Source organism: Podarcis vaucheri (assembly GCF_965113315.1).
Source record: "Podarcis vaucheri genome assembly, chromosome: 2".
NCBI classification, from domain to species: Eukaryota; Metazoa; Chordata; class Lepidosauria; order Squamata; family Lacertidae; genus Podarcis; species Podarcis vaucheri.
Window position 1 is genome coordinate 122,610,695 of NC_138760.1, and position 18,518 is coordinate 122,629,212.

Here is an 18,518-nt window from a genome sequence, read left to right on the forward strand (position 1 = left end):
GCAGAGGTTTGTTCAGAAGAAGCAACGAAGAACAAGATAAGTTGCCAGTCCATTAATTCCTCTGACCACGAGAGGATTTTAATCTAGGAGTCCTTGTCTTATTCCTACCACCAACAACATTTGCCCCTTTTGGATGCTGCATGTGAAGAGGAAAATAGGAGTTGCTTCCATTCCCTCCAACATCCCTCAGATGAAAATGTCCCTATTTACATGGTCACAGCAGATAGGGATTAATCCAGGGTCAGCCAACCTGGTTCCCCTACAGGTGTTGCTAGAGTGCAATTCCTATCAGCTCAAGATATCATGACCGGTGGTCATAAATGATTAGAATTGTAGCCCTATAGCTTTTATGGAGACACCATAGGTGTGCAAAGAGATTAGCTCACACCGCCATGTGGCTTTTCTGATAATGCCCTGAACTTGTCGTTCCCCCCCCCAATAAAATGTGACCTTTGCCTCATTCCTCTTCAGGTAATACAGATGGAATGGGCAGACATTTGTTTTAAGAGAAACTCTGACATCTGCTGGTCAGCTGGGGAAAAAATGCATCCAATTTGTTCTTGGTATAATGAAAGCGAGTGCCTACATAGGAAGTGATGTGCAGATTTCCCTCCTTCACTGTGAAATTGTGATTGTAGAAATGATTCCTGCAGCAGGGAAATAAGAGCGGTGCTTGTTGGGATGTTGGACGGGCAGAGATGTGGAGGAATCAACATCACAGGAACAAGATTCCTCCATTATCCTGATGATTTCATTCTGTCTGTCTCTAGCAGGAGACTGTGACTTGTTTCAAGTCTTACAAAGTCACATCCAACTGAAAGAAGCACAAACAAAGTGCTGAAAGGTTTTTTGCTGCTGGATATGGATATCAGTCTTTTGTATCTTTATTTTCAGGTCTTATTATGAACTATGTGAAAACTGTTCAATTTTTTTTTTGTGCTTTTTGGTGTGTCTTATCTATTGTTTATAATTACAGTTCTTGTGTTTGTAATTTTGTAAATGTTTTCATCCTGTAAGCCACCTTGAGCACGGTTTCAGCTATGGAAAGGTGGTATATAAATAAAGATGAGGATGAGCCAATCTACAAATGCTCCCATTGTGAGAAACGGTTCTGTCATCCGATCGAGCTTGGGAGAGAAGTAAGACAGTTCTCAGCTAGGAGAGACCCAGTGAGAGCAACACTCTTGAGAGTAGGGCCAGCTTCAGGGTGGGTTCTCCTTGTGCAAGGATGGCAAAGGTGGTGGAAGAAGGGGACAGAACCTACCCAATGCTCAGGCTGCAGGAAAACCTCCAGCCACTGAACCCCCATTTTGTTTAGCATTGAAAGTATAGTTGTACCTTGCTTCTCAAACGCCTTGGTACTCATAGGTTTTGGCTCTTGAACACTGAAACCCCCAAAGTGTTCTGGTTTTCAAACGTTCTTTGGAAGCCAGACGTCTGGTGCAGCTTCCGATTGAGTGCAGGAAGCTCCTGCAGCGATTCAGAAGCCGTGCCTTGGTTTTCGAACAGTTCCAGGAGTTGAAAGGACTCCCAGAACGGATTAAGATCAACAACCAAGGTACCACTGTATATGAACACTGACTGTCGGGGAGCTGGTGCCCATCACTGCTCTTCCCTTCTTGCTCCATCAGGAAATCCATGCAGATTGCACTGGGGCCGGTCTGTTAGGGAGACTGGTGCTCTGCCCCACTAATCTCAGCCCTGTTTAGATAAGTTTTTAATGTTTGATGTTTTATCGTGTTTTTAATATTCTGTTGGGAGCTGCCCAGAGTGCTGGAGAAACCCAGCCAGATGGACAGTACGATATTTGTTCCATTATAGGATATGGGAGCCCCCCCCCCCACCGATGGCAACAATTCATTATTATTGGGGAAGCATTGCAGAATAACCCCCAAAGCAGAATGGTCCCTTATAAATCTGCTACTAATGCAGTATTAGGGATGTGGGTGGCGCTGTGGTGTAAACCACTGAGCCTCTTGGGCTTGCCAATTGGAAGGTCGGCGGTTCATATCCCCGTGACGGGGTGAGTTCCTATTGCTCTGTCCCAGCTCCTGCCAACCTAGCAGTTTGAAAGCACATCAAAGTGCATGTAGATAAATAGGTAATGCTCTGGCGGGAAGGTAAATGGTGTTTCTGTATGCTGCTCTGGTTTCGCCAGAAGCGGCTTAGTCATGCTGGCCACATGACCCGGAAAAACTGTCTGTGGACAAACGTCAGCTCCCTCGGCCAGTAAAGCGAGATGAACACCGCAACCCCAGAGTCGTTCATGACTGGACTTCTGTCAGGGGTCCTTTACCTTTTTTTAATGCAGTATTATTGCATCGATGGCATCTTGCAGAATATTCCTGCAAAACAGCAGCAGTCCAGAAGGAGGCCCTTGACAGGCTGAGAAGGAGTTATAGAGCTTTTATTTTACTTTATTTCTTGACATTTCTATGCCTCCTAACTAGCCACATACTCTGATCAGTTCACAAATTAAACTACAAATGCAATTCATTAAAAGCAAATCAGCAGGAAATCTGTATCGGCACAAAAGAATTAGTGTAACCCTGGCACTGAACCCTAAAAGGCAGTGTAATATCATGACCAATAAATGCAGCACTAAAAACAAGAAAGAGTAGAAACAAAATAGTTATAAGAATTAAACTGCATTAAATGATAGCTATTAAAAGCCTGCGAGAAAAGTAACATCCGCCTGGTAGTGAAAGGACCCTCTTTGGGGGAGCACCCCATAACCAGGATGGGGTTTAGGATGAGAGGGAAATCTGAATGGGAATTATATAGGGCAGGCAGAGCCAAGCTGGTGCCTTTCAAAAGTTGCTGGACTACAGCTCCCATCATCTCTGACTTGTTGGCCTTGCTGGATGGGAGTTATAGTTCGACATCGTCCAAAGGACATTTCATTAGCTGTCCCAATATACGGAATCCAACATTTATATAGAAAAGATTAATGCAGCAACCCTAAACATATTGAATTGTCCAAAAGCCCCACTGAATTCAGTGAGATTCATCTCTGATAAAGTGTGGAGATGGAGAGGCTGCATTTGCAGATGGGGCTGGAAGTTATTGCCTCACACCCATTATTAACGTTTTCTTCCTCCTGAGGTCTAAACAACAAGGTGCTTTCTCTCGAGATGTGGGTAAAGGGGTTAATTTCTAGTCATCTATCAATGTTTGTATTTTAACAGCTGCTGGATTTCTTGTGGGGATAAAGAGGGTGGAAAATTAAACCAGGATTGACGGTGATGGAAACTATCCTTTTGAGGAAAATATTATTTATGGAGACTCTTGAAAGTGTTTCTGTCTCTTTCAGCTGCAGAGGGGATCCTGGGAAATGGAGGTTTTTGTCAGTTTTGTTATTTCTGCTGCCAAAACTACTCTTGAGAGGTAAATGCTTATTTTTATATCAGTCAGTCCAGTCTGGAGACAAACTCCAACTGGGCCTGTGAGGGAGATTTAGTCTCCTCAGGAGATCCTGAGGTGGGTTTTATTATCCAACAGACAAAAGAGAGGGAGGAGGGTCTCTCCATAGAACGAGGCTCCTGAGAACACATAGAGTTCGGCTCCTGAGTCAGCATCATAAAAAGACACCTCCCTCCCTTCATAGTCCAGAGTCACTCGGATCCTCCTGGGCTTCTCACTCAGGGACAGAGGGGAAGAATCAAGGGAGGTACGGGTCCAGTACTCGCCTCCCCAATTCCCCAAAGCCCAGAACCCTCCCTCAGGGCTTAAGAAGAAGCAACTCTTTCGCCTCACAGACTTCCTGGCGACCCCGACATCCCACCAATCACCACTTTCCACAGTGACTTCCCAGAAATGTCTGCCTTCTGTGAATCCCTCATGTCCCAACACAGATTGAAAGGTATTGAATCTCTCAGGATTGTCAGGAAGCTTTTGCTTTTTGCCTCCCAATGTCACATTTTTCCGATCCTTGGACAGGATGAGGCTGGGATGGGCTGTGTCTGGATCCAGAGTGACATTTGCTGTTGGGGGAAAGATGTAGAATCAGCTGAGAGTCAGAGACGGACATCCTAATCCAAGAAATACCCAGAAGAACCAGATTCCCTCTCAAATAAATGGGGTTCCTTGTCTTGCATTTAGGCTTGGGACACTGCTCTCTTTCTTCCAGACTTTCCCTGCAGTGAATACCTTCCTTGTTGGTTTTTAAATCAGTTATTTTCTCCTTTTTATACACACCTGCATTTGTATATTCACAAGTTGTGCCTAAACTGGATCTGCCAGTTTATAGCTTATTTAGTGAAACCTGGCTGTGGTGGGTGCCTATTGGCTAGTGCCAATACCATCACACACATATCCTCCTCCTCCCATCCCCAGAGCAGTTTGAAAACTATTCTCCAGCCCTCCTGTGAATATGGGTCTCCATCAAAAATTTACCTTTCTGAAACTGTAGTTTGAAGAACATCGCATCTGAGGAAGATAAAAGATAAAATGTTTAAGCACAAGATTGCTGTACCTCAAATAAACATTGTTAGAATAATATCATTTATTAACATGGCATCTGTTGTATCCTTATTTCAGGTAAAAGATGAGATTGTGTAACAAATTATTAAAAACGTTAGATGAACCAATTAAAGAAAACTAAAACTCCACATTGGTAAATGGGACTTAAAAATAGCAGAATAAAAATATTCAACATTGAATCTGAATGTTCTCCCTGAAACTGGGGTCCATAATGGAGGCACAGAGGGTAGCCAAAGGAATAGCAATCATGGAACAGGATGCAGGGGGGAGATGGACCCAGCTTTAACATCTGCCCCAAGTAAAATGGTGTGGGAAATAATTAAAGTCAGAAAGGTTAAACATCATCAGAAACTAAGCTTGCTGAGGAAGGCAGTCATCTCATGCAAAGGTAATTGTAAACAGATGCACATAGGAAAAAAAAACTGAATTTACTGTACAGTCTGGTGTAGGCTTTCTTTCCCCTTCATGGATCACTGCCTTGCCGTGGCGAAGGGGCTTGAAGAACTCAGAGAAGCTATGAACTATGCCAAGCAGGGCACCCAAGATGAACAGGTCATAGTGGAGAGTTTTGACCAAACGTGATCCACCTGGAGTAGGAACCGGCAAGCCACTCCAGTATCCCTGCCAAGAAAACTCCATGGACAAAGACAACAGGCATATAAAAGTTATGACGCTGGAAGATGAGCCCCTCAAGTCGGAAGGCGTCCAACATGCTACTGAGGAAGAGCGGAGGACAAGTACAAGTAGATCCAGAGCTGATGAAGCAGCTGGGCTAAAGCCGAAAGGACGCTCAGTTGCGGATATGCCTGGAAGCGAAAGGAAGTGAAAGGAAAATCCAATGCTGTAAAGAAAAATATTGCATAGGAACCTGGAATGTAAGAACCATGAACGTGGGTAAGTTGGATGTGGTCAAAAATGAGATGGCAAGAATAAATATTGACATCCTGGGCATCAGTGAACTAAAATGAACGGGAATGGGCAAATTCAGTTCGGATGACCATCATATCTACTACTGTGGGCAAGAAACCCGCAAAAGAAATGGTGTGGCCCTCATAGTCAACAAAAGAGTGGTGAAAACTGTACTGGGATGCAATCTCAAAAATGATAGAATGATCTCGATACGAATCCAAGGCAGACCTTTTAACATAACAGTAATCCAAGTTTATGCACCAACTACTGGTGCTGAAGAAACTGAAACTGACCAATTCTATGAAGACTTACAACACCTTATACAAGTGACACCAAAGAAGGATGTTCTTCTCATTATAGGGGATTGGAATGCTAAAGTAGGGAATCAAGAGATAAAAGGAACAACTGGCAAGTTTGGCCTTGGAGAGCAAAACGAAGCAGGGCAAGGGCTAATAGAGTGTTCTGTCAAGAGAACAAGCTGGTCATCACAAACACGCTTTTCCAACAACACAAGAGACGACTCTACACGTGGACATCACCAGATGGGCAGCATCGAAATCAGATTGATTATATTCTCTGCAGCCAAAGATGGAGAAGCTCTATACAGTCAGCAAAAACAAGACCTGGAGCTGACTGTGGCTCAGATCATCAGCTTCTTATAGCAAAATTCAAGCTTAAACTGAAGAAAGTAGGAAAAACCACTGGGCTGGTAAGATACAATCTAAATCAAATCCCTTATGAATACACAGTGGAAGTGAGGAACAGGTTTAAGGATTTAGATTTGCTGGACAGAGTGCCTGAAGAACTATGGATGGAGGCTCGTAACATTATACAGGAGGCAGCAACAAAAACCATCCCAATGAAAAGGAAATGCAAGAAAGCAAAGTGGCTGTCCAATGAGGCCTTACAAATAGCGGGGGGGGGGGGAGAGATGGAGAAATGCGAGAGAGATGGCGAAAGATACAGGAAATTGAATGCAGATTTCCAAAGAATAGCAAGGAGAGACAAGAAGGCCTTCTTAAATGAGCAATGCAAAGAAATAGAGGAAAACAACAGAATGGGAAGAACCAGAGATCTGTTCAAGAAAATTGGAGATATGAAAGGAACATTTCGCTCAAAGATTACCATAATAAAGGACAAAAGTGGTAAGGACGTAACAGAAGCAGAAGATATCAAGAAGAGGTGGCAAGAATACACAGAGGAATTATACCAGAAAGATATGGATGTCTCGTACACCCCACGTAGTGTGGTTGCTGACCTTGAGCCAGACATCCTGGAGAGTGAAGTCACATGGGCCTTAGAAAGCACTGCAAATAACAAGGTCAGTGGAAGTGATGGTATTCCAGCTGAACTATTTAAAATTTTAAAAGATGATGCTGTTAAGGTGCTACACTCAATATGCCAGCAAGTTTGGAAAACTCAGCAGTGGCCAGAGGATTGGAGAAGATCAGTCTACATCCCAATCCCAAAGAAGGGCAGTGCTAAAGAATGCTCCAACTAGCGCACAATTGCACTCATTTCACATGCTAGCAAGGTTATGCTTAAAATTCTACAAGGAAGGCTCAAGCAGTATGTGGACCGAGAACTCCCAGAAGTGCAAGCTGGATTTAGAAGAGGCAGAGGAACCAGAGACCAAATTGCAAACATGCGCTGGATTATGGAGAAAGCTAGAGAGTTCCAGAAAGACATCTACTTCTGCTTCATTGACTATGCAAAAGCCTTTGACTGTGTCGACCACAGCAAACTATGGCAAGTTCTTAAAGAAATGGGAGTGCCTGATCACCTCATCTGTGTCCTGAGAAATCTCTATGTGGGACAAGAGGCTACAGTTAGAGCTGGATATGGAACAACTGATTGGTTCAAAATTGGGAAAGGAGTACGACAAAGCTGTATTTTGTCTCCCTGCTTATTTAACTTATATGCAGAATTCATCATGCAAAAGGCTGGGCTGGATGAATCCCTAGCCGGAATTAAGACTGCTGGAAGAAATATCAACAACCTCAGATATGCAGATGACACAACCTTAATGGCAGAAAGTGAGGAGGAATTAAAGAACCTTTTATTGAGGGTGAAAGAGGAGAGCGCAAAATATGGTCTGAAGCTCAACATCAAAAAAACGAAGATCATGGCCACTGGTCCCATCACCTCCTGGCAAATAGAAGGGGAAGAAATGGAGGCAGTGAGAGACTTTACTTTCTTGGGCTCCATGATCACAGCACATGGTGACAGCAGCCACGAAATTAAGAGACGCCTGCTTCTTGGGAGGAAAGCAATGACAAACCTAGACAGCATCTTAAAAAGTAGAGACATCACCTTGCCAACAAAGGTCCGTATAGTAAAAGCTATGGTTTTCCCAGTAGTGATGTATGGAAGTGAGAGCTGGACCATAAAGAAGGCTGATCGCCGAAGAATTGATGCTTTTGAATTATGGTGCTGGAGGAGACTCTTGAGAGTCCCATGGACTGCAAGAAGATCAAACCTATCCATTCTGAAGGAGATCAGCCCTGAGTGCTCACTGGAAGGACACATACTGAAGCTGAGGTTTCAATACTTTGCCCACCTCATGAGAAGAGAAGGCTCCCTGGAAAAGACCCCCCTGATGTTGGGAAAGATGGAGGGCACAAGGAGAAGGGGACGACAGAGGACGAGATGGTTGGATAGTGTCTTCGAAGCTACCAGCATGAGTTTGACCAAACTGTGGGAGGCAGTGGAAGACAGAAGTGCCTGGCGTGCTCTGGTTCATGGGGTCACGAAGAGTCGGACACGACTAAACGAGTAAACAACAACAAGGCTTTCTTTACAAGTGGCAGACACAATTTCTCATGCCCCAGGGTGCCAATGCATATGAGGCATTTTGGAGAAAATACAATGATGGCTGGAGCACCAAGAGGGAAGTTATGATCATGCCAACCCATGTCCACAGCAAAAGCAAAATACAATGCCTAAGAGCCTGGCATGCTCTGTGTTGGACTAATATAATGCCCAGCACAAAATCCTTGCCGCCATTCTTCATTACCTTTGAATTCCTTCATGATGTCCTCCAGAAGGAGATTTGTATCACAGAATCTGCAGGTCTTCCATTTTAGCTTTAGAGGGAAAGAAAGTGCATTCGCCAGTCTCTCTCTTCTCTCATACCTGATGGGGGAAAGAATGTTAACCTCCCAAATCCAGAATTTCTAGTACAGTAAAGCAAAATTTTAAAAGTAAGAGGAGAGAGAAAATGGTAGAAGTCTAGACTCTAGAGAGACAGGCAGGCACAGAGGCAGAGATTTCCCCTCAGTATAGACTTCACAGCCAGACACCTGAGGACCAGAAAGGCAACTGCAGATCCCTGAGTCTCCCCACTTATTTCTATTCAAATAAAAAACATTATGTATGTTAAGTTGTGGGTGAACATATCAGATGACACAGCGATTCTTCAAACAGCTCTTGTTTATTCACAGGCCAGAACAGAACTGAACTGAAAGGTTCGGCCAGCCTGCTTATATAGAGCTCCACTACAACTCAACAGTAACCATTTTCTGTAACTATCCAATCACTGAACATCACTTTTAATCCCTTATTTGCATATGTGGACATGAGTGAAAACTATCTACAGTATCCCCCTGCTGGCCCAGGGTGAAAACTTCAGTACATAACAATGTACTATCGTAACGCTCGAGAGTTTCTCTCCTCCAACTTCACTTCATTGCCTTCCACAGGTGAGGGCCACGAATTATTCTGAGTGCAATGATAGCACAACACACATTTCCCTTCTCTAGATGTCTCCAGAGAAGGTGTAGAGAAAAACAAGATGGTTGCTGCTGTAACTTCTAATCTGAACCTGAGTGGTACATTAGCATTTGCTGCTGACTGGCAGTTCTTGATGGGATCAACTAAGGCACTGGTTGCGTGGAATTATTGCAACTTTCCCTTAGCAACACTTGAGTAAGGTCATAATATCTGCTGGTATCCTGCTTGGACAATTTAGATAACCTCTGCTGTAGAACCACATGCTCTCAGAGAAAGAGGCAGATCTTCCACAGGTGTACAACCAGTTCAAGTTATCCAAGGAGCTCTGTGCAAGGGACAACAGAGAAGAAACTGATCCTCCAGGACCCTCACCCACATAGACCCCTGGTGTGTCTCCAAGCCTTGTTCTATCTCCCCCACAATAGTCTTCAGCAAAATATAGTATAGCAGGTGTAAAAGCCCTCATGAGAAAAGGCTTCCTGCCATCTCAAGCAGATGCTGCCATGGTGGTAGTCAGGGTCTGTCATGGGAGCAGAGCAGTGCATGGGCCCTCACCATGCCTGGTGTGGTCCAGGGTGTGGGCCTGAGGTGCCTGCTTCTCTGCCTGCTCCCTCAGTCAGGGCCCTTTCCCAGTGTCCTTGGCTGTGACGCATTGTAGATGATGAGAAGGTGACTATGTGAGATGAACAGGTAGCCCAGGCCAATAAAAGTTAAGCCCTCCTGCTGCTGAGGTGCTGTCTCACTTGCTGCCTGAGGCGACAGACACACTCTGCCCATTGGTAGGGCCATGCCTGCCCTCTCTGTTCCGTCACTCAGTAGAAAATCCAGCTTTGCCTGTATTATGGCTTTTTAATCATTTGTTTGAAATGTTTCCAGAGTCAATGAACAGAACTTCAGGCAGGCAGAGAAGAACCTCCAGCCATGTGTGATGAGGGGAGGGAGTGTTTTGGGCCTGATCCTTTGGTTGAGAATAGGGGCACTACAAGTTCAAAAGAGAGGTCCCTATCTATGCCAGTGAAATGATGGAGTTTGTCCGACAGTCTCTCCATCAGGAGCTTGGAGGGCCAGGCTTTATGTAGTGTCCTTCTGGTCTTTTCCCAACCTTACAGAGTGATGCTAATGGAAATGAGCAGGATCCACTCACCTCTGCAAGGTGCTTCTCACATCCTAGAGGGGAAAAGAGAAAGGAATTCACTACACACCACAGGCCACACTAGGAATACCCCCTCAGACCCTGGCCCTCGCATGTCAGTCTGCCCAGAACACACCAATTTTTTAGATAGGAATAGTTCAACCAGCCAATGTTGTTATCTCTCAGAATTTAATTTTCTAGTCTTTAGCTCCTCACATTTCCACATCAGTTTGAAATTTATAAAAGTCCCTTCTGAAAAGTTATTGGCACTTTAGTGTTAAGTTCTCTTAGTACATATACATATTTTTATGTGCGGTTTTGCCTCAAACACGCATTTTGCAAAGCAATTTTCTGCAATTTAATTTTTCCCCCTACATTATTTTCATTTTATGATACTGTATGAATTTTTGTAACTATTTATTACCCATTTGGTGGTTTCACCTTTAAGTGCAAAGCCAATGGAATTTCTTTACCATTGCTAGTTTTGGGTTTTAACTTCTGAACATTCATCTGATTTTATTCACCAAAAAATGGTGGCGTCCCACCCTTTTCCGGTATAATTTTCATTGTACAGTAGACACATAAGCCAACATGGTGTAGTCTTTCTGGGATATTGTCATAAATACCCCTACAGCAACCTCACATCTCAGCCAGTTACTGCTTACCATTTTGATTCTGGAAACATTTAAAAAAGAAAAGCAAGGAGACTGAGAGGAGATGTGGTAGCCATCTTCAAATATCTAAAGGGCTATGCCATGGAAGAGAGAGCAAGCTTGTTTTCCTCTGCTCAGGAGGGCAGAACTCAAACCAATAGCTTCAAGTTAGAAGAAAGGAGATTCAGACTAAACATCAAGAAAAACTTTCTGACAGTAAGAGCAGTTCGACAGTGGAATGGACTCCCTCTGACAGTGGTGGACTCTCCTTCATTGGAGGTTTTTAAGCAGAAGTTTGGATGGTTTAGTTGAGATTTCTGCATTGCAGGGGGTTGGCTAGATGACCCTTGGGATCCCTTCCAACTCTACAATTCTATGGGGGGAAAACCCGTAGCATGAAAACTTACAGGAGGAATGTGAATATGCCTGTTTACCCAGGCATCTGATAGCTGAAGAACACTGCTCCTGGCAACCTTGACATCATGAGATGGAAGTCAGTTTTAAAATTGTAATTGCTTTTAGAATGCCTTTAACTGCAGTTGTTCTCAATGCTTTTAATTGAAATGGTTTTTTAAATGCTTTTTGCTTTGTTTTCGATTTTGTATTGTAATCTGCTGCCAGAGGCCCCTTGGGGCAGGGGCGGGGGAAGGGGGCGGGGGGCGGGTCACCCCAGGTGCCATCATGGAGGGGGGTGACAAATTATCAAGAAACAATTACTGCCCTACTAGGGCGGTTCATAGAAAACTTTTTTTTGCTCCAAAGGTGTTATCTTACTACACTAGGGATTATATAGCTATATATTAAATTTCATGCATATCAGTTAATATCTGGACCCTCCTCCACGAAAATGGCTGTTTACTTGGCCGTTTTCCTATGTTGTGAAGGCTGAAAATTCAATTCAGTGGAGCAGGGGGGGGGGTGACAAGAAATTTTCCGCACCAGGTACCACCTGACGTTCCTATGCCTCTGTCTTGGGGAGGAAGGGTATGATATCAATTCAATAAATAATATAATATTATATAATAAATTAATTAATTAATCAGCACTGAACAATAATCTCCAGTAAATAAACCATCCCTGTTCTCTGAGATGCTCCTGTACAGAACAGACCTAGCTAGAGGCTCAGTAAACAGCCTCTCTACCACTTGAGGCACATAAAAGTTTGCAGGCACCCTTTTCCAGCCTTGTGCTGTTCCTGCCACCATCCTACCTGCAGGAGTTCACTCGCTGGCTTCTGGCGCTTCTCCTCCATTTCCTCGATGATACTTTCAAGAGAGGAGAGAGTTCCAAAGAGTGTGGCCAGGTGCTCATCCCATCTCATTGCAATCTCCTTCTCCATCTCTTCTGTCTCATCCAGCAGACATTTTTCTTGTTTTTCCATAATTTGGCGCAGTTGTCTGAATTTCTCCACTGTCTTCTGCCTCTCAGTTTCTGTTAATTTCTGCAAGAAGCAGATAGAAAGAAGAAAAGAGGAGGCAGGAATCTGGAATATGCCCAGTCTTTACAGCATCAGGCAGAGAGTTATGAGAGAGGGGGCATTTCCATTTTTTCAAAAGCATGAAACCAACACTCAGGGCTTAGCCCCACTTCTTCTTATTCTGCTGTTTTCACCCAGGGAAAAATGCTCCTTAGCACTCAATTGGAGCAAACAGCAATATGGGTTTTCTCTGGATTGATGTTCATTCCAACTGAGAACTAAACAGTGGGTTTTCCCTGGCAAAGGAGCAGGTAAAGGGTAAAACTGCTCGGACAAGTGGAAGTGTGGACGAGCCCTCGGTGCTTAAGGAAGCTCTCTTCTTCAGGCTTTAAATTAAACATGGTGGGGAGGGAGCAGGGATGAACACACTGACTCTGCCTTATCTGTTGTCATTTCTGTTGTCTTCCATCTTGTGGAAGGTGACAGCCTAAAGCAATGAGCTTTTTTCTATTTGTGGAGGTTCCCGGTACATTTTGGACCTGGCAAAATTCAGTTTCTAAGATATTCAGAGATCCTCCATGGACAAGAAGCAGTCCACAGGGGCCACTTCTGTGAGTAGGAAGCCGAGAGAAACAGGAGAAGGGGGACAGAGCTAGCCTGTGCATCCCTCTGTTGACTTTAAAGCCTTGAGTCAGCTTGAGTTGCCTAGAAATTTAAAATAGGGCACATTTAGAGACATTTCTTCAAGAACCCTTATGGCAAATCAGGATGTTGCAACTGTTCTGTGGATGTAGGCTGCCACGTGGGGAAATATTCAGTTCAGCTTGGTTTCACATGCAAAATTACCTCATTAGCACTTTCAAAAAAAACAAAACAAAACAACTACAACTACAACAACCATGCAGAGAGAAACTCAGCAATCTTTTGAAATGCACTTTTTCTGAGTTCTCCAGCCAGGTAATGCCTACAAAAATGCAGATACTAAGATAAAAAAATTCCTTCCAGTAGCACCTTAAAGACCAACTAAGTTAGTTCTTGGTATGAGCTTTCGTGTGCATGCACACTTCTTCAGATGCACACGAAAGCTCATACCAAGAACTAAATTAGTTGGTCTTTAAGGTGCTACTGGAAGGAATTTTTTTTATTTTGACTATGGCAGACCAACACGGCTACCTATCTGTAGCAGATACTAAGGTTAAAGTGTGCATGAAAATGTATTTATTAAGGTAATGGCATAGAAAAAGAAATTAGGGGATACTGCTTTGCAAAATATGTGTATACTGGGCAGAACCTCATGTAAAAATATGTATATTAGCAGAACATGGTGCTAAAATACTGATGGATTTTCATGAGGACTTAAAAATAATAATAAGTGAAGTGGGGATGTGGAGAAGTGAATTTAAGACAGAAATATACGAAACTGAGAGAAACAAAAGTAGATTTCCCCATCCCTCCTCAGCCCCTACTTGATTCGTCAAGTAGTTGTTCCCTTCCTACTAACAATAGTGACACTTACAAGGAGGTCTTGGCTTTCCTTCTCCAGGTCTGCGTCATATTCCAGAATTGTTTCTCTCTCTTTCCTCAGAATCTCCAGGCAGTTACCGATTATTCCCTAAAGAGAAAACAAAATCTCAGATTGTGACTAAGACCGAGAAAGAGAGAGAAAGAGAAGTCAAGCACTATGCTCCATTCTATTGCCCAGTGGCTCTGCTCTTAGCTTTTTAACTGATAATCTCTCTGGTACATTTTAGTTTCTGACACTTGCTCTGGGAGATTCATAGAATCATAGAACTGTAGTTGGAAGAGACCACAAGGATTAAGAAGTACTGTTTTGGGGGGACAGGTGGGTGTGAAGAGCCAGGTGCACAGCCTGGGAGTCATTTTGGACTCACTGCTGTCCATGGAGACACAGGTCAATTCTGTGTCCAGGGCAGCTGTCTACCAGCTCCATGTGGTACGCCAGCTGAGACCCTACCTGCCTGTGCACTGTCTTGCCAGAGTGGTGCATACCCTGGTTATCTTCTGCTTAGACTGCTGCAATGCACACTACTTGGGGCTACCTTTGAAGGTGACTCGAAAACTACAACTAATCCAGCTAGAGACTGATGACTTGGAGTGGCTGCCAAGACCATGTAAGATCCTAAAGGATCTTCAGTGGCTCCCAGTACGTTTCCAAGCACAATTCAGTGTTGGTGCTGACCTTTAAAGCCCTAAATGGCCTCAGCCCAGTACCCCTGAAAGAGCATCTCCAACCCCATCATTCATCCCAGACTGAGGTCCTCCTCCGAGGGTCTTCTGCTGGTTCCACTCTCCCTGGGGAACACCCTCCCATCAGATGTCAAGGAGATAAAGAACTACATAACTTAAAAGACATCTGAGGACAGCCCTGTATCGGGAAGTTTTTGAAGTTTGATGTTTTACTATGCTTTTATATAGGGACGCAGGTGACGCTGTGGTCTAAACTACTGAGCCTAGGGCTTATCAATCGGAAGGTCAGCAGTTCGAATTCCTGTGATGGGGTGAGCTCCTGTTGCTCAGTCCTAGCTCCTCACAACCTAGCAGTTCGAAAGCACGTCAAAGTGCAAGTAGATAAATAGGCGGGAAGGTAAACGGCGTTTCTGTGCGCTGCTCTGGTTCGCCAGAAGCAGCTTAGTCATGCTGGCCACATGACCCGGAAAAACTGTCTGCGGACAAACGTCGGCTCCCTCCGCCAATAAAGCGAGATGAGTGCCACAACCCCAGAGTAGTTCGCGACTGGACTTAACTGTCAGGGGTCCTTTACCTTTACCTCTAAGCCACCCAGAGTGGGCGGGGAAACCCAGCCAGATGGGCAGGGTGTAAATCATCATCATCTTCATCATCATCATCATTATTTAGTCCAATCCCCTGAAAAGCAGGAATCTTTTGCCCAAAATGGGGCTTGAGCCCACGACCCTGAAATTAAGAGTCTTAAGGCTTAGTTGTGCCCCCACTCCTGAAAACTGGGTTATCCCTCAGGTTTCTAAATGGACATTTTTTAAAGGAAGGCTCTTTTGTGAAGTTTCATTTCATTATTGTTACTTTTACTTTGAATTGTTATTATTACATTGCACAAGAGCATATTTGCGCTATTGTAGAAAAACAAGTGTAGTGGGGTTTTTTTAAAAATAAAGTAAAAGGCCTTTTAAAAAGATGCTCCTGAAACAAAATCAGAATTTTGTTTTTATTCATAATAGCACAGAGAAGGGTTCTCATTAAAAAGTGTACTTCTTCCCTCTCTAGCCTGCTACGCCCATGCAGTCAGGTCCTACTCTGGTTACTAGTTCCACCAGCTGAGCCTACCAAGGTGCAAATGTGATTTGAAGTGCCATCACTGCATTTTAAACCACAAATGTGTGCGTAGTTTTAGGCCTGCCTGCAAATTCTAAATTTGGTTTGCAAATTTTTGACTTGTTAAGAAATATAAACCTTTTTCTACCATCACTTTGCCTCAGGAGTCTTCATCGCAAGTGTGGGGGCAGTCAGGCAAAACTTCACAAGACTTGGGGCAGCTTTTGTAATAGTGGATGGCATCAGGGACGGACTCTGGTAATCTTTGGTATTTTGGCACCCTCATATGGATTTCAAGTGAAGCCCCCTTTGGCACACAGAGAAAAGAATTACACTTGTGCCACCCACCTCCCATGAGACCCCAAGCTTCTCAATGGCTATTTAAACAAGCTTTCAGGAAATTTTTGCATACCCTCCAGTAGGAGTGCCATATTTAAAAAATCAGGACATCCAAAAGGTTGTTGAGCGTTTTCCTTTCTCACTTGCCTAAGATCCAGGACAAAGCAGAAAAATCCATTTTCTAATGAAAATAGGGATGTCGTAAGGAAAAAAGGACACTCCAGGATTGGCTTGACAACCATACGTCAGGAGTGCTCTGATGGTGTTTCCTGCTTGGCAGGGGGTTGGACTCGATGGCCCTTGTGGTCTCTTCCAACTCTATGATTCTAGGATTCTAGGATCAAATCAGATACTGGGATGGCTTCTGTAAATCCGGGACTGTCCCTAGAAAATAGGGACAGTTGGAGGGTGTGTTAATGTCACGTCTAGTTGAACCTAAGAATTACAGTAAACCTCCCAAGAAAACCCACAGCTCTTTACCCCATCAAGATCCCGAGTGATTTCCTACCTTGTACTCTTGAGAAGCCTCCTCCAGAGGGATCACCTCGTGATGTCTGTGCTCCTTGGACCTGTCACACACCACGCAGATGGGGGTTTCTTCCTCCTTACAAAAAAGCTTCAGGGGCTCCTGGTGCTTCTGACAAACTCTCCCCTTTCCTTGTTCCTCCTCCCCGCTTTGGAGACTGAACTTCTTGGTTATTTCCACAAAGTTAGCCAGTTGCCGGTTGGGGATGAGATTATTTTGCTGGACTGCTCTTCTGCACTGAGGGCAGGAAGCCTCTGCCTCCGATTCCCCCCAGCACTGGATCAGGCAGCCTCGGCAGAAGTTGTGCCCACACTCTGGGATGGTCACTGGATCCTTGAAATACTCCAGGCAGATGGAGCAAGTGGAGAGATCCTTTACGGGTCTCTCAGCAGCAGCCATGGCTCCCTTGGGCCAAAGAACCGAGCTAAGTTTCACTTTCTCAGTTTTCAGTCACTGGGTGTTTCCCTACCTAGAAATGACTCAATATTTTTTCTTAATGCTGGCAGTACTATAAATACTGTGATAAACAAATAAAATACTGTCATTGTGCAGGAATACACCCAGTTTAAAGGAAACGCACCTCCCTGAAGGAAGAGCCGTGTAAAAGGGGCTTCCCCTGTCCTCCTGGCCAGGATGTCTAGTCTCTTACTCTGCTCAAGGGTCTGTTGGAGTGGGCTGAAGTAAAACGTATAATGTGACCAATGTAACTAATAGTAGTTGTAAATGAATATAGGCAGACAACAATAATAATTGTATATCTAGAAGGATTTATTTGTTTACAGACACTTTATGGACAAATGTGGAAGAAGAACAACAATATACAAAATGGATAAAGACAATGCAAAAAATTTAGAGGCGATATAAAAAAGCCAGAAGAAGGAAGGAGGGAAGTCAGCTCCTAGGAACAAGTATAAATGTAAAATGTAATACAATATGTGGATGTGTAGTATGTAACAGAAAAACCAATAAAGATTATGCTGAAAAAGAAAGATAGATTTCAAAAATTGGTCCAGGTTGAAGTTATCATGGATGGGAAGGATGCCCTCAGTGAAAAGACTCAAACTGCCAACCTTACAGTTGGCAAGCCCAAGACATTCAGTGGTTTAGACCACAGCGCTACCCGCGTCCTGGGCAAACTGAAGGTAGGGCATGCCCTTTTTGATTCTCTCAATGCAAGTAAAAATCTAGCACATCAGGAAGAATGATTCTGGCCAAGCTTGCTCTCTATTGTACTAGGTTTCTATGTGCAGGGCCTTTTTTAACATAAAGGAACGTTTCAAAAAATGGATTTTCCTTGCTGCAGTCTGAAGTGGTAAAGTGCACTAGGTGCCTAGGCTAAAGTTTCCAAGGTCAGACCTATGAAAATAGATTTCCCTCTTCTGCATTCCTTTTGGTAAGCATCCAAAAACAAAAAAAAACCCACACTAGGAATTACATCCTAGGGATGCTCTCCTTTCTAGAAAGGTTCATGAAGCAGTGTGTTGAGTGAAGAAAGAAAAACACTATGATTATTTTGTTTTATTTTTGAAGAAATAGCAAAGCCTTGGAGGCTGGAGCTCGGATCATGAACAGGGCAGGCATCTCAACAAAAGCCATGGTGCTCCCCCCCCCCAAACGTAGCTGTTTTTTCATTTCAGGGTTGCTGCTTGGGTTCAAGGCTTCCAGATTTCTAAATTATGCACTAGGAAGATGTGGGCTTTTTCTTTGGGGTGATGTGAGAAATTTGAAGTAATAAGGGTAAGCGCTCAATAATTTGTTGTTATCATTAAATAAAATGCTGCTGGTGTGTGAGTATTTTTTGCGGGGGGACCAATTAAATAAGTTCTCATTAGTGTTAAGTTGTGGGTTGACATAGCAGACGACCCAGCGATTTCTCCAAAGCAGCTCTTTATTTTGTAAGCTGGAACAGAACTGAACAGCAAACAGCTCAGCCAGCCTGCTTTTATAGGCAGCCGGCTGTCAACATTGTAGCAACAACAACCCAGGGTTTCCCGCCTAAAATAACTGACGTGGACCTGA

The 18,518-nt window shown here is 43.8% G+C and overlaps 1 protein-coding gene across 1 annotated transcript in view; it reads right to left on the reverse strand.

Moving 5' to 3' along the window:
• Positions 1 to 18,320, reverse strand: part of LOC309526197 (zinc finger protein RFP-like) — a 31,008-nt gene extending 12,688 nt beyond the window's left edge. The window contains exons 1-7 of the mRNA XM_082212112.1: positions 16,482 to 18,320; positions 13,842 to 13,937; positions 12,119 to 12,349; positions 10,268 to 10,290; positions 8,408 to 8,526; positions 4,396 to 4,428; positions 3,475 to 3,983 (exon numbers count right to left, since the gene is read on the reverse strand). Of these exons, the coding sequence (XP_082068238.1) occupies positions 3,475 to 3,983; positions 4,396 to 4,428; positions 8,408 to 8,526; positions 10,268 to 10,290; positions 12,119 to 12,349; positions 13,842 to 13,937; positions 16,482 to 16,898 (1,428 nt within the window). The 5' untranslated portion in view covers positions 16,899 to 18,320. The remainder of the gene's footprint in view (positions 1 to 3,474; positions 3,984 to 4,395; positions 4,429 to 8,407; positions 8,527 to 10,267; positions 10,291 to 12,118; positions 12,350 to 13,841; positions 13,938 to 16,481) is intronic.
• Positions 18,321 to 18,518: the final 198 nt, after the last annotated feature.